Here is a 25,106-nt window from a genome sequence, read left to right as displayed (position 1 = left end):
TCTCCCCCCCTTCTCTCTCTCTCTCCCCCCTTCTCTCTCTCTCTCTCTCCCCCTCCTCCTTCTCTCTCGCTCTCTCCCCCCCTCCTTCTCTCTCGCTCTCTCCCCCCTCCTTCTCTCTCGCTCTCTCTCCCCCCTCCTTTTCTCTCGCTCTCTCCCCCCTCCTTCTCTCTCGCTCTCTCTCCCCCCCTCCTTTACTCTCGCTCTCTCCCCCCTCCTTTTCTCTCGCTCTCTCCCCCCCCTTCTCTCTCGCTCTCTCGCTCTCTCTCCCCCCCCTCCTTCTCTCTCGCTCTCTCTCCCCCCCCTCCTTCTCTCTCGCTCTCTCTCCCCCCCTCCTTCTCTCTCGCTCTCCCCCCCCGCCTCCTTCTCTCTCGCTCTCTTTTCTCTCCCCCTTCCTCCCTCCCCCTCCTCTCTCCCTTCTTATCTCTAGTGAGTGTACAGCTTGTATAACAGTGTAAATTTGCTGTCCCCTCAAAATAGCTCAACACACAGCCATCAATGTCTAAACTGCTGGCAACAAAAATCAGGACACCCCTAAGTGAAAATGTCCGAATTGGGAATAAAGTGTTAATATTTTCATTCACCAGAATGTTGTATTTTCGTTCACCAGAGTTGTATTCTCTGCATGATTATTATTATTTACAATAATAAAGTTGAATACACTTATTTGTGTTTTTCATTATGATAATAAACACAATGTATTTTTTTCTATTATCTATTTGATTTGTCTTTTTTTTTTATATTCTAAAACACCGTACGTTAAGGTGCCTCGTGTTTGACCTTCTGAATGGATGATATCATAACAGGATCTACATGTCCCCACTATTTGCACAACCCTAAACATCATAGTGAGAAAACTAGACTGCCCATGTGATAATGTATGAAAATAAACACAAATCTCCTGTTCCCAATCATTTATAGAACACGTGGCTTAGAGCTTGGACTTGGCAGATAAAAAATACTTATAAAACCCCGGCTTGTCTAATAGATGGGGGGGGGGGGATGATTTACAAATTAAATCAGGAGACCATGATAAAGGGAAACAGAAAAAAAGCTTAGATTCCTTGATAATATATACAATTATATTTAGTTGCAATTTTAAAAAGATCTAGATATATCATTTATATTTTAAATGCTGGGTAAAAATCCTTCAAAAATATTTAATTCAGTAAGTTACTGGAAACCATGGCTTTGTACTTTGGAGTGGAAGAACTATAATGAGGGATTGTGAAGTTAGTAACACTAAGTCTGTTCTTAAAGCGGGGGTTCACCCAAAAATCAACTTTCTGACATTAGATCCAGCATACTGCTGACATCTTCAGTAGTGTTGCTTGCGAATATTCGGCTCGAATATGGCATATTCGAGTATTCGCGAATATATCGAATTTCGCGGCCAATATTCGCTATTCCGAATATTCACATTTTTTCAATTTTATTTTTAAAACAGATCACATCCTAGTGAGCTCCATCGACGTCTAAAAGCATTGCTGGTATGATTAGAGACACTGGGCCGAGTAGCTGAAGCGATCATTTTATATTGCCGAATATTCGCAATGCGAATATTCGGCAATAGGAATATTGCGCGATTATTTTCTCCGCCCTTCTTTTGCATCAGAGTTCTCCTACCACAGTTGTTAAAATTTTGCTATCATTTTCGCATCCGCATTAGCGAAATTTCGCAAGATTGTCTTTTGGATAAAATGTCACGAATATTCGATTTCAGAATATTAGCGAATACTTTCTCCGCCCTTCTTTTGCATCGGAGCCAATCAGAGTTCTCCTACCACAGTTGTCGAAATTCCGCAATCAATTTCGCATTTGCGAAATTTCGATAACATATCACGAATATTCGATTTCAGCATGAGCCAATCAGAGTTCTCCTACCGCAATTGTCGAAATTTCGCAATTATTTTCGCATTCGCAATAGCGAAATTTGGCAAAAATTTAATTTGGATAAAATATCACGAATATTCGATTTTAGCGAATATTTCTCGAATATTCGGCTATATATTCGTGATATATCGCGAAATCGAATATGGCGTATTCCGCTCAACACTAATCTTCAGTATGCTGTTTTTTATAAAATATGGGGGGAACTAATGCGCAAAACCAACCTAACCAAGGTAGGACAAGAATAGAACAAACAAATAAATAAGCAGCGGCCACTACTAATAGTGCTCACACACTGATAGCAGATGATAAAATGGGGGGTGTAATGGCGCTTGCAACTAAAATCACTAAATAATATATAACTATAAATAAAAATAGAATGTGCAAAATAGACTCCGCCTCCTGGCAATGATAAAAAAAGTGTATCACTCTAAACCGGAATACCATCCAACAAAAATAACATAATGTGGGAGATATTAAGAGTGAGCAAATAATGAAATAAGTGTGACCAACGTGCCAATGACAGCACAATGGTCTTAATAGGTAACAAACTTCAAATCCTGTGCATATATCATTTCCTACAAATTCAAATAAATAATGTGATAGTCCATAAAGTGCTTCATCCACAAATAGTGCAGTGTGCAAATATGCAAATAAATATCCGGTGACTGAATGTCCAAAAAAATATATATATAATAAAATAAAAAAGTGGACGTTGGAGGGCTGTTGGTGACGTCACCCGCTTGCGGCCGCAGAGCGGGGACACAGGAATACGCACACGCCACTTTACATGCTGATCTTACAGCACTGCTTGTAAGTGTTTACTTTTTTTCATTAAATTTTGTTAATAATCGTACACTATGGAGGCATTCGTGTGCTTTATTTTGGGAATCATCGCGCTGAGCCTGTGAGTTAATTGGAGTGGATCTATCGGCTGATTGTGGGAGACACTATTGGGAACCATTCATTTAGGCTATTTATTAGCCTCCCTGAGGTAAGGGGCTAGCACATATATCCCTGGTCACCGTGGAGAATCGGGCTGATTGCAACCACAGCACTCTGCATGTTACAGCAACTAGAGCACAGATGCACTTTAGAAACACAGTATTTGAACTAGCCACTGGAATTTAGTGTTTTTCTCACTCTTGCACGTTTTGTGCACTGGACATGGAATTATAATTTTAAAGTTTTATTGGGACCCTCTGACACTTATCTCTAGGGATCCCTGTGTGGACTATATCTGGATATATATTTTAATTTTTCACTTCAGCACTTTTATTGGATTGTTTTTCTTAATCTGAATTATTCACTTTTTTATTTTATTATATATATATATATATTTTTGGACATTCAGTCACCGGATATTTATTTGCATATTTGCACACTGCACTATTTGTGGATGAAGCACTTTATGGACTATCACATTATTTATTTGAATTTGTAGGAAATGATATATGCACAGGATTTGAAGTTTGTTACCTATTAAGACCATTGTGCTGTCATTGGCACTTTGGTCACACTTATTTCATTATTTGCTCACTCTTAATATCTCCCACATTATGTTATTTTTGTTGGATGGTGTGATACATTTGCCTATATGTCTCAGTTTACTGCTCCCTGCTAGCCATATGGGTAGAGGTAGAAAGGAATTTCATGTGTGATTCATTCCTCTGACAGGTTATTGACGTGCTAATGTCCCCTCACTATTCTAAACGTTAATTGATCTATTGTGTTGTGTGAAGAAGATCTGTGTTTACCCTTAAAAGATGTGTATTGTATCATCAGGCTAAATGATTAGAGAAGTAGTATGTTAATTATTCTGATTGCTTCAGTGTATTAATTAACTCCACTGATGTCTTTATCTAAAGAAACGTGTCTGCATGGTCGGCTCCGACTTGTCTCCTATAATCTGTATGGGAAACCCCACTGTGTGAGGGGGCGTTCCTAACAGGTTGTAACCACATATAAGCTGAGTTTTTGTGTCATTAAAGTGTCTTGTTCTAGCAGTAAGCTTGGCATGTGTGGCTTTCTGGGCGATTCCAGGGATATCCCTCCTTGTGGAATATTGGGGTGATTTTCGTTATGGGAAGAAGGGAACGTTGACGGGGATATCATACCAATACCGTCACAATTGGTTGGCAGCAGTGGGATTTTTCCCTTCTATTCCCCTTCACACCCGGATTCCAAGCAGACACTGGAAGAACTACTGGAAGTTCGTGGAAGGATTGCTAGCAACAAAACCAAGCGGGTCATCATAGCAGAATCAATGGAGATAGACCAGGAGGACGGGATTGCAGCAACGCCAGCAGTACAAGAGATGGAGACACCAGTGATTCAGGAGGAGGAATCGCCAGCCAACAAGCTAATGAGAGAGAAGCTAGCATGGTTCGGCCCGAACCCAACGGCAGATGTGGTGCTGAGAGTGATGGACCTGTTAGCGAAGGAGGCTAAAGAAATAAGAGACGCAGAACTACAGTTAAAACTGGCAGCAGTCCAACAAGCAGCCGCACCTTCTCCGAACAGTGAGTACAGCACAGCAGACGCAAGGAAGATTCCGTTTAGCGCTTTTAAAGCTTTCGATGAAAAGGACTGTGAAATTGATAACTACCTGGCAGACTTTGAGCGACAATGTAACCTGCACCGAATAGCTAGAAGAGAGTGGGTTGCAATATTGTCAGGCAAACTGTCAGGCAAAGCTTCTGATGCTTTCCGGACCGTGCCAGATCAGGATATCCATAGCTACGCCCGGGTTAAAGAAGTGCTCCTGGCTCGTTATGCGGTAACCCCAGAGTCCCACCGACAGAAGTTCAGGGACTCACGCAAAACCACGAAAGACTCTTACGCAGAATGGGCATGCCAGTTGTCCCTGTCGGCCTCTAACTGGGTTAACAGCAGCCAGGCCACCACCGCAGAGGACATTTTGCAACTAATGCTCCTGGAGCAATTTTACAATCACATCCAGACGGACGTCAAGGATTGGGTGAGAGATCGCAGGCCCATGACTCTACCAGAGGCCGCGAAGTTGGCGGATGAATATGCGGATACTCGCAAGACAAACCAGGTCACACCACGGGTACAACCCCCACAACCAACGGCGCCCTCACACCCACCAGCCGCTAGATACCAACCGCCTAACAGACCGATGACATATAGCCCTCGCTACCCACGCCAGGAGGACAACGAACAACGCTGCTTCCGGTGCAAACAGTTGGGTCACTTCAAGCAGAATTGCCCCATGAATGACAACACCAGGTCAAATTGGTCTCAACCTGGGTACCGCCCACCAGCAGCAGCCCATTGTGTAGACTCGGCTTGGGATCCCCAGGAGCTGGGTCAGGAAGAACCATTGGGCACCCCTTACGAAGCCCTCATGGTACAATCTGTTATTACGGACAACAGGGAACACCATTGTCAGCTGGTCATGGGCGACAGCCATGAGCCGGAGGGGCCTTGGAGGGAGCTGGGCAGAAAGAGGCACCGCCAGCTACCCTCCAAGAAGAAGAGGTCCTGGAAGTCATATAACCAGCGGACCTGGGAGGAGAAGAAGCGACTGGAGGAGATGGAATCGCAGCGGGCGCCCCAGATGCGGGCCGAGATGTTCGCCAAGGGCCCACCGGTGGGCCCTTACACCACCACCCAGTTCCTGATGATGAAGGGCCACATGGAAAGCCTGCAGGACATGAGCAAGCAGGATCTGATCCGTGAGTACATAGAGCTGGAGGAGTGCATAAGCCGCATGGAGGAGGAGAACAACCACCTGAGGTCACAGCGGGCTGACCCCCCCAGGCTCCATGAACTGGAGATGGAGCTGGAGAAGCTCAAAGAGGAGAACCGGCGGCTGCGGAGGGAGCAGGGGGTGGCTGACCTTATGGGGCTCTGAGTCCCCTCTCCCCCCCCCCCGGACTCTGAGCACCAGTGCTACAGCATTTCAACAAATATAACTTTTTCTTTTTATGAATCTCCTGTGATTGTCACTTCAGAGCCATAACCTGCCCCCGCCCATAGCGGGACACCTAGACGGCGGCGCACAGACCCATTCGCTGTCTTCACACTGACTTCTGGTGACTTTGCAGATCGCACAAAGACGTGGGGACTGACCGGCGTGTGATCTGACGACCCGGTGACATACCTGAGTCTGAAGCAGTTGTCAAGGGAGGTCAGTCATGCCAAACGGAGTTAACCTCGGACTAAAAGCTCTGAACCCGTCAACCCTACTGGACCAGGGAAGGTCCAACCGGGTTTGCCGGAGCAGGGAGCAAAAGGGGGGCCATTGTGATACATTTGCCTATATGTCTCAGTTTACTGCTCCCTGCTAGCCATATGGGTAGAGGTAGAAAGGAATTTCATGTGTGATTCATTCCTCTGAAAGGTTATTGACGTGCTAATGTCCCCTCACTATTCTAAACGTTAATTGATCTATTGTGTTGTGTGAAGAAGATCTGTGTTTACCCTTAAAAGATGTGTATTGTATCATCAGGCTAAATGATTAGAGAAGTAGTATGTTAATTATTCTGATTGCTTCAGTGTATTAATTAACTCCACTGATGTCTTTATCTAAAGAAACGTGTCTGCATGGTCGGCTCCGACTTGTCTCCTATAATCTGTATGGGAAACCCCACTGTGTGAGGGGGGCGTTCCTAACAGGTTGTAACCACATATAAGCTGAGTTTTTGTGTCATTAAAGTGTCTTGTTCTAGCAGTAAGCTTGGCATGTGTGGCTTTCTGGGCGATTCCAGGGATATCCCTCCTTGTGGAATATTGGGGTGATTTTCGTTATGGGAAGAAGGGAACGTTGACGGGGATATCATACCAATACCGTCACAGATGGTATTCCGGTTTAGAGTGATACACTTTTTTATCATTGCCAGGAGGCGGAGTCTATTTTGCACATTCTATTTTTATTTATAGTTATATATTATTTAGTGATTTTAGTTGCAAGCGCCATTACACCCCCCATTTTATCATCCTTCCAGGTATAGGCGTTCCTAAGCCAAGCGGAGTTGATTGACGGGCTGCTAAAGCGCGTCACGCCTTACGAAAATACCCGAAGTGACACTCGGGTGTTTACGGCGATATACGGCGCCTGCCGTGTAGAGCTGACTGCGCAGGCGCCGTAAACACCCGAGTGTCACTTTGTATTTTCGGAAGGCGTGACGCGCTTTAGCAGCCCGTCAATCAACTCCGCTTGGCTTAGGAACGTCTATACCCGGAAGGAATCCCCGCTCGGAGCCGGATAACAACGGCTGATAAAACGATAAGTACAAAAAAAAAAAAAACAGCATACTGCAGATGTCAGCCGTATGCTGGATCTAATGGCAGGAAGTTGATTTTTGGGTAAACCTCCGCTTTAACTTTCCCATATGCTAATAATCCAAATACTTAAAGGAGTTCTCTGACCTAAAACTTTTAACCCCCGCTGTGCCCGGGCTGTAAAACTATACAAAATAAACTTTCACTTACCTGCCTACGATCCCCCGTTGTTCCGATATCGCCGTCCCGTTCTCCGGTCCCGGGCCCCTTCCGCTTCCTGTGTGTCGGTGACTCATAGTGCGCTCAGCCTATCAGCGGCCGCAGCAATGTCCCGTCGCGGCCGCTGATAGGCTGAGCGCACTATGAGTCACCGACACACAGGAAGTGGAAGAGACCGGGACCGGAGAACGGGACGGCGATTCCGGAACAACGGGGGATCGTAGGCAGGTAAGTGAAAGTTTATTTTGTATAGTTTTACAGCCCGGGCACAGCGGGGGTATAAAGTTTTAGGTCAGAGAACTCCTTTAAAGCGGGAGTTCACCCAAAAATACATTTTTAACATTACATTCAGCCGAGTTGTCCTAATGACAATCGGCAGTTTCTGTTTTTTCCCCCGTACATACCGACTTTCACCGCCGCTTCCAGGTATGTCTTCTTCCGGACTGGGCATTCCTATCTGACAGGGTTCCGACCGTCGCATACTGCGCGTCACAAGTTGCCGAAAGAAGCCGAACGTCGGTGCGGCTCTATACGGCGCCTGCGCATCGACGTTCGGCTTCTTTCGGCAACTCGTGGTGCGCAATATGCGACGGTTGGAAGCCTGTCAATCAGATAGGAATGCCCAGTCCCGCAGAAGACATACACGGAAACGGCGGTGAAAGTCGGTATGTATGGGAAAAAAAACAAAAGCCGATTGTCAGTCATTAGTCATCAAAGGTAAATATATATCAAAAAAGAACTAGTTCCCTCATAGTGAACTGTCTAGTTCCCATCCCTCTAAATGACCTGTATGGTAATAATGAAGAAAGGTCATTTGGCAGGATGGGAACTAGCTCCTTCATAGTGAGCCATCTAGTTCCCATCCCTCTAAATGACCTGTATGGTAATAATGAAGAAAGGTCATTTAGCGGGATTGGAACTAGCTCCTTCATAGTGAGCCGTCTAGTTCCCATCCCTCTAAATGACCTGTATGGTAATAATGAAGAAAGGTCATTTAGCAGGATAGGAACTAGCTCTCTCATAGTGAGCCGTCTAGTTCCCATCCCTCTAAATTACCTGTATGGTAATAATGAGGAAAGGTCATTTAGCAGGATGGGAACTAGCTCCTTCATAGTGAGCCGTCTAGTTCCCATCCCTCTAAATGACCTGTATGGTAATAATGAAGAAAGGTCATTTAGCGGGATGGGAACTAGCTCCTTCATAGTGAACCGTCTAGTTCCCATCCCTCTAAATGACCTGTATGGTAATAATGAAGAAAGGTCATTTAGCAGGATAGGAACTAGCTCCTTCATAGTGAGCCGTCTAGTTCCCATCCCTCTAAATGACCTGTATAGTAATAATGAAGAAAGGTCATTTAGCAGGATAGGAACTAGCTCTCTCATAGTGAGCCGTCTAGTTCCCATCCCTCTATATGACCTGACCACTAGGGGGCAAAAAGGTTATTCGGTGGGATGGGAACTAGCCTGTTCACAGTGAGCAGGCTAGATCCCATCCTCAGAATTGACCAGGTGAATCTGCAGGATAGGAACTAGCTCCCTCATAGTGAGCCGTCTAGTTCCCATTCCTCTAAATGACCTGTATGGTAATAATGAAGAAAGGTCATTTAGCAGGATAGGAACTAGCTCCTTCATAGTGAACTGTCTAGTTCCCATCCCTCTAAATGACCTGTATGGTAATAATGAAGAAAGGTCATTTAGCGGGATGGGAACTAGCTCCTTCATAGTGAACTGTCTAGTTCCCATCCCTCTAAATGACCTGTATGGTAATAATGAAGAAAGGTAATTTAGCAGGATATGAACTAGCTCCCTCATAGTGAGCCATCTAGTTCCCATCCCTCTAAATGACCTGTATGGTAATAATGAAGAAAGGTCATTTAGCGGGATAGGAACTAGCTCCCTCATAGTGAGCCGTCTAGTTCCCATCCCTCTAAATGACCTGTATGGTAATTATGAAGAAAGGTCATTTAGCAGGATAGAAACTAGCTCTCTCATAGTGAGCCGTCTAGTTCCCATCCCTCTATATGACCTGACCACTAGGGGGCAAAAAGGTTATTCTGTGGGATGGGAACTAGCCTGTTCACAGTGAGCAGGCTAGTTCCCATCCTCAGAATTGACCCGGGGGAATCTGCAGGATGGGAACTAGCTCCTTCATAGTGAACAGTCTAGTTCCCATCCCTCTAAATGACCTGTATGGTAATAATGAAGAAAGGTCATTTAGTGGGATGGGAACAAGCTCCTTCATAGTGAGCCGTCTAGTTCCCATCCCTCTAAATGACCTGTATGGTAATAATGAAGAAAGGTTATTTAGTGGGATGGGAACTAGCTCCTTCATAGTGAACTGTCTAGTTCCCATCCCTCTAAATGACCTGTATGGTAATAATGAAGAAAGGTCATTTAGCGGGATAGGAACCAGCTCCTTCATAGTGAGCCGTCTAGTTCCCATCCTTCTATATGACCTGACCACTAGGGGGCAAAAAGGTTATTCTGTGGGATGGGAACTAGCCTGTTCACAGTGAGCAGGCTAGTTTCAATCCTCAGAATTGACCCGGTGAATCTGCAGGATGGGAACTAGCTCCCTCACAGTGAACCGTCTAGTTCCCATCCCTCTAAATCAGTGGTCCCCAACCTTTTTGGCACCGAGGACCGGTGTTGTGGCATAGAATCGGGCCAAGGCCCGGGGGGTTGGGTTATTATGTAGCTTTGCGTGGGCAATTTGTCGAGGAAATGGCTGGTGTTATCGCTTCAATCATCACAGAACAATGGCTGATATGGTGTTGGGATGATTGAAGTGCATTGTTTCTGTCATTGCATTGTAATGTAAAATGAAATAGTTCAAACTCACCATAATGCAGAATCTGCCACCAGATGCAGTTTGTCACTTGCCTTTTTCGTGTGACACCTGTTCAGGAGAGTGCATAACGTATTTGCTTCAGGGCTCAGGATACTGCACAGAGTGAAGGGGTCTGGAGTGCGTGGGGCACAAAGTGCAGGGGTGCATAATACAGAGTGCAGGGGTCAGTACACACCACCTCCTCACTACAAACCCCCAGTACAGACCACCTCCTCTCCTCAATACAGGCCATCTTTTTAGTACAGACCACCTCTTCTTCAGTACAAGTCACCAGAACTAACCACCTCCTCGGTGCAGACCATCTTCTCAGTACAGACCCCCGGTGCAGACCATCTTCTCAGTACAGACCCCCAGTGCAGACCATCTCCTCAGTACAGACCCCAAGTGCAGACCATCTCCTCAGTACAGACCCCCAGTGCAGACCATCTCCTCGGTACAGGCCACCTCCTCTGTACAGACCCCCAGTGCAGACCATTTCCTTCAAATTCCCTTCTGGGCGGAAATGCCGTGTTCCAGTATTGCAGCCCCGCTGTGTGGGCAGAAGTGCTGCGTTCCGGGAGGGCGGCAAGAGATGATCTCATCTCTCTGCTCCCGCACCTCGCTGCAGTGTAGCAGCCCCGCTGTGTTGGTGGAAGTGCTGTGATCCAGGCGGGCGGTGAGAGATGTCATCTCTCTGTTTGCCCGCCGCCGCACAAAACACAGTGCAGCCTTCGCGGCCCGGCTGCAAATAGCCCACGGCCCGGCAGTGGGCCGCGGACCGGGGGTTGGGGAACACTGCTCTAAATGACCTGTATGGTAATAATGAAGAAAGGTCATTTAGCAGGATAGGAACTAGCTCCTTCACAGTGAACCGTCTAGTTCCCATCCCTCTAAATGACCTGTATGGTAATAATGAAGAAAGGTCATTTAGCAAGATGGGAACTAGCTCCTTCACAGTGAACCGTCTAGTTCCCATCCCTCTAAATGACCTGTATGGTAATAATGAAGAAAGGTCATTTAGCAGGATGGGAACTAGCTCCTTCACAGTGAACCGTCTAGTTCCCATCCCTCTAAATGACCTGTATGGTAATAATGAAGAAAGGTCATTTAGCAGGATGGGAACTAGCTCCTTCACAGTGAACCGTCTAGTTCCCATCCCTCTAAATGACCTGTATGGTAATAATGAAGAAAGGTCATTTAGCAGGATAGGAACTAGCTCTCTCATAGTGAGCCGTCTAGTTCCCATCCCTCTAAATGACCTGTATGGTAATAATGAGGAAAGGTCATTTAGCAGGATAGGAACTAGCTCCTTCATAGTGAGCCGTCTAGTTCCCATCCCTCTATATGACCTGACCACTAGGGGGCAAAAAGGTTATTCTGTGGGATGGGAACTAGCCTGTTCACAGTGAGCAGGCTAGTTCCCATCCTCAGAATTGACTAGGTGAATCTGCAGGATGGGAACTAGTCGCAACCACAACGTCTCCTCACTACTTCTTCCCGACTCACCTCTCACCCGAAACTTCCTGTCTATACCTGACATCACTTCCTGTCTGTATTCCATAGAGTCTGCCTATCTCTATAGAAGTGAGATCACCACCTTGTGGAGCTCAGAGGAACTGCAGCCCCGAGAAACATCTCGTAGTGTGAGCACGGCCTTGTGCTGTGTGTGTAGGTACTGAATATCCTTATTGTTCTGTTCTCGCTACACGTTTGCCCCTTATGTCCATCTCTGAGGTTATAAGTTCTGTCAGTTCAACGGCTAGTACCGCAGCACAAAGTTCGAGCCTAGGTACAGTGTGCTCAGGGTGTGGAGCTAGCTTTACCTTGCCCATGACAAATCCTACGTGACATTGTGCTGTAGTGTCGTCAGTTCTTAAGTAGGCCACAGCAGCTATTGCCTTGATAGAAGCATCACAGAATATGCAAAGGGTTTGACTCTGTGTCTTTGAAGAGGGTACAGGAGCATATGGGCATGAAACATGGAGATCAGATAAGACTGATGGAGAGTTCTTCCACTCTACCCAAGAGTTCCTCTTATCAAGGGGTAGTGGGGCATCCCAGTCGAATGTTTCATGAATCAAGTCTCTAAGTAGGGCTTTACCTTGAATTGTAACAGGTGCCGCAAATCCTAATGGATCGTATAGGCTATTGATTGTGGACAAGACACCTCTGCGAGTGAAAGGCCTTTCTTCTCTGTTTATTTGGAAGGCAAAGGAATCAGATTTCAAGTCCCAGAGTAGACCTAGACTGCGCTGTACAGGTAAAGAGTCTGAACCTAGATCTAAGTCCCTTAGATTGTTGGAATGGTCTTGAGCAGGGAAAGCTTTCATTACCTCTTTGCTGTTGGAAGCAATCTTGTGAAGTCTGAGATTGGAACAAGCAAGCATTTCCTGTGCTCTTTTAACCACTTGCCGACCTCCTCATGTAAATATACATCAGCAGAATGGCACGGACAGGCACATGCACGTACCTGTACGTCCTCTGCTTGACGTGGGGCGGGGGTCCGATCGGGGGACCCCCCCCCCGTACATGCGGCGGTCGGTAAGCCTCGGGGAGCGATCCGGGATGACGGCGCGGCTATTCGTTTATAGCCGCCCCGTCGCGATTGCTCCCCGGAGCTGAAGAACGGGGAGAGCCGTATGTAAACACGGCTTCCCCGTGCTTCACTGTGGCGGCTGCATCGATCGAGTGATCCCTTTTATTAGGGAGACTCGATCGATGATGTCAGTCCTACAGCCACACCCTCCTACAGTTGTAAACACACACAAAGTGAACCCTAAATGTTACAGCGCCCCCTGTGTTTAACTCCCAAACTGCAACTGTAATTTTCACAATAAATAATGCAATTTAAATGCATTTTTTGCTGTGAAAATGACAATGGTCCCAAAAATGTGTCCAAATTTTCCGAAGTGTCCGCCATAATGTCGCAGTCACGAAAAAAATCGCTGATCGCCGCCATTAGTAGTAAAAAAATAAAAAAAATAAAAATGCAATAAAACTATCCCCTATTTTGTAAACGCTATAAATTTTGCGCAAACCAACCGATAAACGATTATTGCGATTTTTTTACCAAAAATAGGTAGAAGAATACGTATCGGCCTAAACTGAGGAAAAAAATAATTTTTATATATGTTTTTGGGGGATATTTATTATAGCAAAAAGTAAAAAATATTGCATTTTTTTCAAAATTGTCGCTCTATTCTTGTTTATAGCGCAAAAAATAAAACCCGCAGAGGTGATCAAATACCACCAAAAGAAAGCTCTATTTGTGGGGAAAAAAGGACGCCAATTTTGTTTGGGAGCCACGTCGCATGTGCGCGCAATTGTCTGTTAAAGCGACGCAGTCCCGAACTGTAAAAACCCCTTGGGTCTTAAGGCAGCATATTGGTCCGGGGCTTAAGTGGTTAAGAAGACAGATTGCAGACTCACTGGAAGGTAAGGATTTCAAACAGTCATCTACATAAAAGTCTTTCTCTACAAATTGTTTTGTATCTGAGCCATACTCAAGTTCACCTTCTTGGGCGGAATGTCTGAGTCCGTAAATAGCGACTGCAGGTGAAGGGCTATTGCCTGCCAAAGATGTGTACCCTCATGTGATACTCTGAGATGTCTTTGGAAGGGTCATTGTCTCTGAACCAAAAGAACCTTAGAAAGTTTCTGTCTTCTTCTCTGACCAGAAAGCAATGGAACATCTGTTGGATGTCAGCTGTGAAGGCATTATAGTCTTTGTGGAAGAGTAAGAGTACTCCCAGGAGTTTGTTGTTGAGGTCTGGGCCTGTCAAGAGGACATCATTCAAGGAGACAGCCTTAAATTTGGCACTAGAGTCAAACACTACTCTGATTTGACCTGGCTTTTTGGGATGGGACACCCCCGAATATAGGGAGGTACCAACATTCTTCAGAGTCTTTAACCACTTAAGCCCCGGACCATTTTGCAGCTAAATGCTCAGGCCAGGTTTTGCGATTCGGCACTGCGTCGCTTTAACAGACAATTGCGCGGTCGTGCGACGTGGCTCCCAAACAAAATTGGCGTCCTTTTTTTCCCACAAATAGAGCTTTATTTTGGTGGTATTTGATCACCTCTACGGTTTTTATTTTTTGCGCTATAAACAAAAATAAAGCGACAATATTGAAAATAATTCAATATTTTTTACTTTTTGCTATAATAAATATCCCCCAAAAACATATATAACATTTTTTCCCTCAGTTTAGGCCGATACGTATTCTTCTACCTATTTTTGGTAAAAGAAAATCGCAATAAGTGTTTATCGATTGGTTTGCGCAACATTTATAGCGTTTACAAAATAGGGGATAGTTTTATTGCATTTTTATAAATAATTTTTTTTTACTACTATTGGCGGCGATCAGCGATTTTTTTCGTGACTGTGACATTGAGGCGGACACTTCGGACAATTTTGACACATTTTTGGGACCATTGTCATGCAAAAAATGCATTTAAATTGCATTGTTTATTGTGAAAATGACAGTTGCAGTTTGGGAGTTAACCACAGGGGGCGCTGTAGGAGTTAGGGTTCACCTAGTGTGTGTTTACAACTGTAGGGGGGTGTGGCTGTAGGACTGACGTCATCTATCGAGTCTCCCTTATAAAAAGGATCACTCGATCGATACGCCGCCACAGTGAAGCACGGGGAAGCCGTGTTTACATACGGCTCTCCCCGTTCATCAGCTTCGGGGAGCGACCGCGCCGTCGTCCCGGATCACTCCCCGCGGGAATCCGCCCGCCGCACGCAGCGGGGGGGTCCCAATCGGACCCCCCACCCGCTAGAAGGCAGGGACGTATATATACGCCCATCTGCCTGTCCGTGCCATTTTGCGTACGTATATAGTCGTGCGGCAGGCGTTAAGGGGTTAAGGGTAGGAGCTATCTCAACGTGACCATTCTCAAAGATCTTCCCCATAAAAGTAAAGAAATGTTCTCTCATCTCTCTTTCTTTGTAAATTACGTATAAGGGAAGCAAAACATTGTAGCACTGTGTCTCTGTTATTGGGTAAATGTTGTCTCTGTGGTCTGAAGGGAAGAGGTGCGACCCAGCTGTTTGTGCTATCTTTGACTAGTCCTTTCTCCATTATTCCTAAGAAGAGTTTGTCCTCAATAGACATTGCCACACGATTGTCATCTATAGTTCTTTGGAAGACCGTGCACCCTAAATTGGTCTCGGTCACAGGCAAAGTTCTCGCTAGTAGTGGGGCTTGTGAAGGGACAAGACAAGTGGGTGGTGTAGGCCGATTCCTTAACAAGGAACTAGTGGCATAGCTGGAAAAGAGAGGGATGCCCATTCTCTAGGGTATTTGAGGGTTATCAGACCAGCACAATAAGATATCTACTGTTTGTTGTCTGTTACCCCAACCTGGATATTTGACTGTTTTATGCATTCTTGAATTTTGGGTTTTTGTTTTCTGTTTTTTTTTTTGGTTTTCTTGTTTGCAGGCTTTTAGCTGGGTGGTTTCCTATCCTGGCTTCCTCAGCAGTTTTTCATCTCGCTATCTGCTGCCCATTAGGGACCACCATTCCCTTTCCCCAGGCCCCTTAGTTCTCTGTTACCATCGAGGACATTCTCTGGAACCAAGGTTCCCAGCTAATCGAGTATTGGCAACAATAAAACAGTATTTATGACACCTTTGAGTGTAATGCTGTCAATGCGCCAGAATCAGTGGTATAACACTTTCATGCGCCGCTTGTCAGCAAGCTCCCAGTGTGCCATTACCTTATTTGTTTACTTTATTTATGTTTATATTTTCATTTGTTTAGTACTTTCGGTCCACTACAGGACCATAACCCAGTAGAGATTGGCAGTAATCTGACTTCCAATGCTTGCTTTCATTATTTAATTTTGACTGCTATTTGTTGCATTGTTCAATGGATCGGTAATGCGATTTGTGGCCCTATATCTGTCATGGATGTCCAGTGGCGGGCTCACTGGGAGCCTGTGTGCCGGGTTGGATCCTTCCCTCTGCGCCATCCCCTGTGACACCATTTGGAATACATCCAGCCCATTTCCTGTGCAGCCCATGTGGACGGGTAGGGGCCTGGACCGGCGTTGTCAGATGCAGCGCCGAACTCGAGCGGAGGCACGGGTGCTTGCCCAGTTCCACCCTGTGATGTTGGTCATTGGTTGAGCTACGGGTCCCTCCCTCTGGGGGTGTCCCTGGCTCCTCCCCCGTCAGTCTGAGCCCGTCTGCGCGTCATCACGCATTCGCAGTACGGGCAGCTCGGACTGGGGAGGTCCCATGACGTACACCACACCTCTCCGCCCACTGATGTCAGGCACACCGCCCACCACCCAGGTGGGGCGGTGTTAGCTTGATAGAGAGAGGTATATCAGAGACTCAGCAGCTGACGCTGTTCAGCATGAGCTCTGGTAGAGACAATAGAAGCCATTTTCTTGTGGACACAGCCCGATACAGGTCTGACATCTTTACAAACTGAACATTTGATGGTTCACTTTGATATTCAGCATTTTTATGTGCGCTTATTCCCTCTATCCCCCAATCTATCCTTTAGATTCATCTGGTACATCAGCGTTTTGGCTGGTCAAGCCCTTAATGAAAACCCTGCTGCTATGTGAAGTAGGTAAATTGATTGATTTTTTGAATCTAGCTATGTCTGATGTGCATATATGTGCACTCTGGAGTTATATGCAAGCACACCCTGGTACTTCCCAGAGAGTTGTGTAAGCGACCCACCTAGTTGAATCAGAGAACACATGTTTATACATATATATTTTTTCTCTTTTTTTCTATTCTATGTTTCCTCCTCTTTGTCTTTCCCCTCTGCCCTGCAGTAGGGACAGATCAGCATCCGGCTAAAGCGCACACCTCTCTGCGGTACAACTTTGAATGCTCCTAAATACCTGATAGGTCCACTCCCTGTGCTCCATACCTGTCAACCAGCACTAGTAAGTAAATAATGATGCTACACCTCATTATACAGGCGCTATATGCGCACTATATGCTACACTCCATCGAATTTTCCATTATACATATTTATATACTTTTTTATTTAGATACAGTTCATCTTCTCCCTCTCTCATTAGGTTTGCACATGGGAACTTTTTTCCTGGTTGGTTCATAATTGGGGTGAAGCAGCATATCCCGCTAGCTGGGATTCCTTACATCTAGGGAATTGTCTCCCCACGGTCGCTCTCTCTCGGGCTCCCGCCCTGTTTATCTCAGGTATGGGCTGTCTCTTGATCCACATTAACCGCACAGACTCTGTCCATCTTTATATAATGTAATAATGACAACACCAATTATGATGTCTGCCTATACGGCTACTGTTTCTATATTTAAGATGATGTTCAATTTCTACTGTCCATATGCAATGTTCCAGATATGAAATTTTGTTTATACGATGTTACATTGTGAATTTTTCATTTGTATAGAACACCACCCACCGTGGGTTCCTGACGAAGCCCATACAGGGCGAAACTAGTTGAACCTTCAACACGAGTGGCATGAAGCAGACTATTTGCAGCCATTTGCATTTACAGTACTTTTTCTATCCAAATATGATTGTTTTTAGCATTTGTTAAAATATATTTATTCTAAATTTGTATTAATACATTTTTCTTATTTTCTACTTAAACGCTCATCGTATATATGTGATTCAGATGATTGGGGTTTGACTAAACTCTTGTACACATATCTACTCTATTCATCTATCATGCATCACCAAAATCCCACACCATATCCTGTCATGGGAAACACCTCTAATCCTGGGAACTATGTCATAGGTAGAGTTCTCGCCTTCCTACAGTTAGAAGTGGAGATGAAGCTAGCCTTGAGTACTATCAAGGGTCAAGTCTCGGCCTTGTCAGTATTTTTCCAAAAGCCACTTGCTTCACATTCTTTGGTCCAGGCTTTTATACAAAGAGTAACACATATAAATCCACCGGTTAAGTCGCTCTTATGCTCGTGGGATTTGAATCTAGTCTTGTCGGCTTTACAGGGACACCTTTTTGAGCCTATGCTCCATGAGCCTTTTATCCTTGTAACAAGGAAGTTGGTATTTTTGATTGCGGTAACTTCCGCAAAAAGAGTTTCGGAGTTGGCAGCTTTCTCTTGTAAAGAGCCATACTTATCATAAGGATAATGTGGTATTGTGTCCTCACCCATCCTTTCTACCTAAGGTAGTATCTAGTTTTCATATGAACCAAGATGTTTCCCTACCTTAGTTTTTACAGAACCCCATTCTGCAGGAAAAAAAAAGATTATTACACGCTCTCGTATAGTGAGAGTGGTTAAGGTCTATCTGAAAGCAACTGCTTAGATACGGAAGACCGACGCTTTATTTGTACTGCCAGAAGGCCCTAGGAAGGAGCAGTCAGCATCGAAATCGATTATTTCTAGGTGGATTTGTCAGGTTATTATTCAGGCTTATGATCTAAAAGGAAAGATTCCACCTTTTCAACCTAGAGCACACTCTGCCAGGGCAGTAAGTGCTTCCTGGGCATCACCAAGCCTCCATGGCTCAGGTTTGCAAGGTTGAGTTGTCAGTGCATACATTCACTAAATTCTACAAGCTGGATGTAGGTCAGCAAGAGGATGCTGCCTTTGGGCGCAGTGTACTGCAGGTAGCAGTATAGGTCCTCACGTCTGACGTCGGTCTGCTTTATTTTGTGTCTCCCTCCCCTCAGATGGCATTGCTTTGGGACATCCCACATAGTTATGACTATGGTGCTCTGTGTCCCGTGAGGTACGATAAAGAAAATAGGATTTTTATAACAGCTTACCTTCCCCCCCTTCCTCCTACCATTCCCCTCACCCCTCCTGCCTTCCCTTCCCCCTCTCCCACTCACATCCTCACACTAACCTCGTCACATATTTTCATCACTTGGATTTAGTGATCACGTGTGTTGCACATGCTCCTTAATTGTCTTGGGGCTGGCCTTTAAATATAAGTTAACAACTCTCTTTTTTATTCTATATGTCTGATAAGTAGGTCCACTCGCATATGTGTCCCCCTATGGCTACCGCGCGGGACTTTGTCCAGTTACCCCCACTTCCCTCGCTTGGCAGGGTCTTTTTAGGTGAGCGACTGAGCCCTCTGCTCCCCAATCCACATATTGTTGTTCCTTTTAAATTAACCATTGACTGATTGTCTAATTACTTTTAGATATGCTCCTGATGAAGCGGCACACGCCGCGAAACTAGTTGAGATTGTTGTGACCTTCAACCCATTGTGTTGTTTCCCCTTCCGGGGATCCTTATACTGGCGTTGTATATGGTTATTATTATTTTATCTCCGTATTTTCCTTTTGTGTCCTTATTTTGATGTTGTATTCAATAAAAAATATATTTTTGTTTTATACCTGCATTTTTATATTTATCAGGCCTTTCCCTCTTTTTGGTTCTTTGGCTCGGGGACCTTAGACCCAATTTTTTTATGTTCAAATTTCCAGGATGATGGTACTATTTATTATAGTGTTTATATATTCTACTTTAGAGGCTTCTATTCATAACGGCTTACCTGTAAAATCATTTTTTTTTGGGAGTACATCACGGGACACAGAGGTCCCTCCCCTCTTTTTTGGGATATGTATATTATATATATATTGCTTTGCTACAAAAACTGAGGTTCTCCCTGTATGGGAGGGTTAAAATAGAGGGGGACTTGCTGTTTTGATAATGCCAGTGTCCATTCACCTGAAGGTGGTGTATAACCCACATTGTTATGACTATGGTGCTCTGTGTCCTGTGATGTACTTCCAAGAAAGGGATTTTACAGGTAAGCTGTTATAAAAATCCTATTTTTAGAAGTAATAGTAATGAGATTAGCATCAAAAGGGTTAATTAACTGAGAACACCTACTAATTGCCTAACAAGACACATCCAATGAGATGAAATGTGCGCTATTATCAATGTGAAAACCGCAGTTCCCCTAGCGCCCGTTGCAATTTACATATTTATTACCGCTATTTGCGCTTCAATGTGTGCCAGTTCGGAACTGGTGCAGCACCTTCTTCTTAGTGAATGACCCTCATAGTCACATTCAATGAGAGTGGGAAGTCTTATGTGCGTTTTACCATCAACAGACTGAGCGAAGTTAAATGCCCTACGCCCTTTTTTTCTATAGTACCTGAGCATGTTTTTAGCGTGTAAGAGACGGGCCGGCCGGTAATTGAGGCCACGGCTTTGCGGCCTTCTGCAGGCCTAAGCTTCCTTCTGTGATCTGGCGCCATCTTGTGGTGGCCGTTGGCATTACAAGTAGTTACATTACAAACAGCAGTTCTAATGTATTTTTTCACTGCCATCTCATTCCCTCTAATTAGAACCCCCAAACATTATATATGTTTTTTATTCTGACACCCTAAAAAATAAAATGTCAGTCGTTGCAATACTTTCTGTCACACCGTATTTGCGCAGCGGTCTTACAAGCGCACTTTTTTTAATTAAAAAATAAGACAACAGTAAAGTTAGCCCAATTTTTTTTTATATTGTGAAAGAAAATGTTACGCTGAGTAAATTGCGTCTGCTCGTGGAATGGCGACAAACTTTTACCCTTTAAAATATCCATAGGCAACGTTTAAAAAATTCTACAGGTTGCATGTTTTGAGTTACAGAGGAAGTCCAGGGCTAGAAGTATTTCTCTTGCTCTACCAATGGCGGCGATACCTCACATGTGTGGTTTGAATACTAGACATGTGCACAGAAAAAAATGTCGTTTTTTTTGTTCCGTTTCGTATCGTTCTGTAGGTTCGTTCCCGTTCGTTTTTCGTAAGATGCCCGTTTTCCTGTTCGTTCCCGTTCGTTTTTCGTACGACACGATTTTTTCATATTCCGATCGTTTCGTATTTTGGTTACCGTTTTATTTTCGTACATGCGGGATGGTTCGTTATTCTGTTTAATTCATGTTCGTTACTTGTTAGACAATAATGTTCGTGAATTTTCGTCATTTTGTACTTTCGTAAATATATCGCGGGATTCGCGGCACTTTCAACACACGGCTCATCCATATTAACTATTGTTAAGCCCCATACACTTGGTCAGACTTTTTTAACAACAAACATAAAAACGATCGTTTTACCGAACGTTCGTTCGTTTTTAAACTCCATCAGAAAACCATTTTTGGGTTCCAGGTTCAAAAGTCTGGCCAACTGATCTCCCTTCAGACGAAAATCCACAGAAAAATTTGGCTTTACTGTACTACTGTACTCAGCACAAAAGAGAAGCTGCTTCACTAACTAACTACACTCACTGTCCATTCAAAAAAACGAAAATGACATCTTATAACAAAAGATTTGCATTCTGTATTTTGAAACCAAATTACGAACAGAAAAAAGGAATTCAGAATACAGAATACAAATCTTTTGTTATAAGATGTCATATGAACATACAAACAGAAAAAGGATTCAAACAAAATACAGAATGAAAATCTTTTGTTATAGATGTCATTTTCGTTCTTTTGCCGTTTTCGTTTTGTCGTATTTTCGTCGGATCGCTCGTTCGTATTTGCGGTTGTTCGTTATGCGACTCATTCGTAATCCCGTCGTTTTAGTATTTTGGTGCTTAAATTTTTTCGTATGTACACATTATTCTGCGGGTACGAAAATGAACATTTTCGTACGAAAATAACATTCGTACGAACGGGAATGCACATATCTATTGAATACCATTTACATATGCGGGCGCTACTCACGTATGCATTCACTTCTGCGCGCAAGCTTGGCGGGACGGGGCGCGTTTTTTGGCTCCTAACTTTTTTAGCTGGCTCCTAGATTCCAAGCAAATTTGTCAAACCCTGGGGTAAAGAGTCACTAAACAAATCCTGGAACACGATCTGGGCCTCGTCCCTCTTGCACATACCTCAGTACACAGTTGATGGAGTAGGTGCCTCTTCCTCCCGACTTGCTCTTTGTTGGTTTCTAGTGTCTCTGTTGCCCAGGGGGCTGGACCTGGATGCAATGCCAAGGTATGCTGGTCACTACTACACTTTCACACACAGAAATTAATATACACATATCATATTGGGATTTCTTTTTTTTTTTTTTTTTACCAAAGACACGTAGCAGAATATTGGCCTAATTTATGAAATATTTATTTTATTCTTTTGGATGTTTTTATTTTTTTTCTGCTATCAATGGCCAACACGGTACAGCACTTCATCCATGTCTTTGGTGATCTCTGATCTCCTTATGAACCGTTTCTGTTTACTACACGCTCTGCCTCTTATATTGACCCGTTTTTAGCAATACAGTGGAACCTCGCATTGCAAGTAACAGGGTTAACGAGCGTTTCGCAATACGAGCACTGTATTTTAAAAAATCGTGACTCGGTTTGCGAGTGTTGTCTCGCAAAATGAGCATGATTCAGGCCAAAGCAGTGTGCAGTAGTGCTTTTGGTCTGAGGTGGGGGGCGCCAGAGCCGAGCCGAACGTCGCTGATCGGTGCCGTTCAGAAAAAAAACATATATGAAAAAAAATAAAAACATGTTTACATTTCTTTATTTTCCCCAAAAAATACAACCTCAAAAAACTCCACTTGCCTCTTACCAAATACCACAGACTGTCTACTTTCGGAAAAGGGTTAATTTGGGGGGTATTTGTACTGTCCATGCATTTTAAGGGCCTCGAGAAATGAGGTCGGCCATCAGGGTGTTATCAATTTTTAAATATACACCATAGTTTGTAGACTCTATGGGGCAGATTCACGTACATCGGCGCATATTTCCGCCGGGCGCAGCGTATCTAAGATACACTACGCCACCGTAACTTAATTTTTTTTTTCGAATCCTTAAAAAATTTGCGACGTAAGGTACGGCAGCGTAGTACATCTTTGGCGGCGTAAGGGCGCGGAATTCAAATGGATGCGATGGGGGCGTGTTTTATGTAAATACGTTGAGACCTGACGTAAACAACGTTCTTTGTGAACGGCGTATGCGCCGTCCGTGGTGTATTCCCAGTGCGCATGCTCGAAATTAAACCGGAACAAGCCAATGCTTACGACGATGATGTCATTCTACGCAAATCCCTATTCGCGAACGACTTACGCAAACAACGTAAAAAATTCAAAAGGCGACGCGGGAACGACGGCCATACTTAACATTGAGTACGCCTCATAATAGCAGGGGTAACTATACGTCGGAAAAAGTCGAACGCAAACGACGTAAAAAAATGCGCCGTAACAAGCTAATTTGCTTACTCGTCGCGGAATTTGACGGAAACGCCACCTAGCGGCCGCCGAAGAAATGCACCTAAGATCCGACGGGGTACTAAGACGTACGCCTGTCGGATCGATCCGAGATGCAGTCGTATCTTGTTTTGTAGATACAAAACAAAGATACGACATGCAAAATTTGAAATTACGCGGCGTATCAAGAGATACGCCGGCGTAATTCTTTTGTGGATCTGCCCCTATAACTTTCACACAAAGCAATTAATATACACATATCATATTGTGATTTTTTTTTTTTACCAAAGACATAGCAGAATACATTCTGGCCTAATTTATGAAATATTTATTTTATTCTTTTGGATGTTTTTTAACAGGAAATAAAAAATATTGTTTTTTTTTACTGCTATCAATGGCCAACACGGTACAACACTTCATCCATGTCTTTGGTGATCTCTGATCTCCTTATGAAGTGTTTGTTACATGATGAAGATCAGCCATGGAATATATCTGAGGTGTATATCAGGGTGTGCTTCTTCCCCACATGAGAGCTGTGATGTCCAGCAACATTCATATACAAGACATTTCCCGCACTCAAGGCACTAATACACCTCGAGGGTTGTGTGGGATCCCTGATGTACAGGAAGACAGGACTTCAGTGAGGAGCAATTCCCTCACTCAGGACAGGAAAGTGGCTTCTCCCCTGTGTGAGATCTCCGATGTCTGTAAAGATCAGACTTCTGTGAAAAACATTTACCGCACTCAGGACAGGAATACGGCTTCTCCCCCGTGTGAGATCTTTGATGTCTGTAAAGATCAGACTTCAGTGAAAAACATTTTCCACACTCAGGACAGGAATGTGGCTTCTCCCCCGTATGAGACTTCTGATGTGTGTAAAGATTGGACTTCTGTAAAAAACGTTTCCCGCACTCAGGACAGGAATACGGCTTCTCACCCGTGTGCAATCTCTGATGTGTACAAAGACTGGATTTTCTTGAAAAACTTTTCCCACATTCAGAACAGGAATACGGCTTCTCTCCTGTGTGAGATCTCTGATGTGTGTAAAGACTGTACTTCTGTGAAAAACATTTCCCGCACTCAGAACAAGAATACAGCTTTTGTCCCGTATGCAATTTCTGATGTGTGTAAAGACTAGCCTTCTGTGAAAAACATTTCCCACATTCAGGACAGGAATACGGCTTTTCCCCCGTGTGAGCTCTTTCATGCTCATTAAGTTTGGATTGAAAGTGGAAACACTTCCCGCACTCAGGACAGGAATACGGCTTCTCACCAGTATGAAATCTTTTATGCACATTGAGACGGGATTTAAAACGGAAACACTTCCCACACTCAGTACAGGAAAACCTCTTATCCGTTGGAAGGACGACACCGTCCCTCACAGTCTGAGGTTCCTCAGTATAAGAGGAATACGATGGTCCATCTACACTGTGTGGTGCCGGATGAACGTTTGAGGTAGTCGGGTTTTCTCCTGGACTATACTGTGTGATGTCCTCATCTTCTACTTTACAGTCTGGAGACAAAGTGAGACAATCCTCTGAGGTTTTCCTAATCTCCCGTCCATCTACTAAAATAGAAATAAAAAGATTATTACTGGACACGAGTAGATTGGTTCCCCTAAACCAGGACTCCGCCCACATTAGGCAGCTTTGTCTCTGAGGATTTTACAATTCCACCCTCAAGGTAACTAGTAAATGGGTCCTCTGATCTCCTACCAGATAATTTCTTTATTCATGGACCTTAGTCAGAGAGTGAGGAAGAGTGGACTGATCC

The 25,106-nt window shown here is 44.3% G+C and overlaps 1 protein-coding gene and 1 long non-coding RNA gene across 2 annotated transcripts in view; one reads left to right on the top strand and one right to left on the bottom strand.

The window, feature by feature from the left end:
* LOC120935480 (zinc finger protein 585A-like) overlaps nt 1-25,106 on the bottom strand; it is a gene marked incomplete at its 3' end in the record, with an annotated part of 218,553 nt that overhangs the window by 24,368 nt on the left and 169,079 nt on the right. Inside the window, exon 6 of the mRNA XM_040347531.1 lies at nt 24,093-24,541. Within this exon, the coding sequence (XP_040203465.1) occupies nt 24,093-24,541 (449 nt within the window). The remainder of the gene's footprint in view (nt 1-24,092; nt 24,542-25,106) is intronic.
* LOC120935854 lies at nt 16,525-18,068 on the top strand. Its single transcript, XR_005748540.1, has 4 exons — nt 16,525-16,611; nt 16,709-16,773; nt 17,241-17,379; nt 17,589-18,068. It is a non-coding gene; the product is annotated as an uncharacterized LOC120935854 (long non-coding RNA).

Source organism: Rana temporaria, chromosome 4 (genome assembly GCF_905171775.1).
Source record: "Rana temporaria chromosome 4, aRanTem1.1, whole genome shotgun sequence".
Taxonomy (NCBI): Eukaryota; Metazoa; Chordata; class Amphibia; order Anura; family Ranidae; genus Rana; species Rana temporaria.
This window is presented reverse-complemented; position numbering and strand designations above follow the sequence as displayed.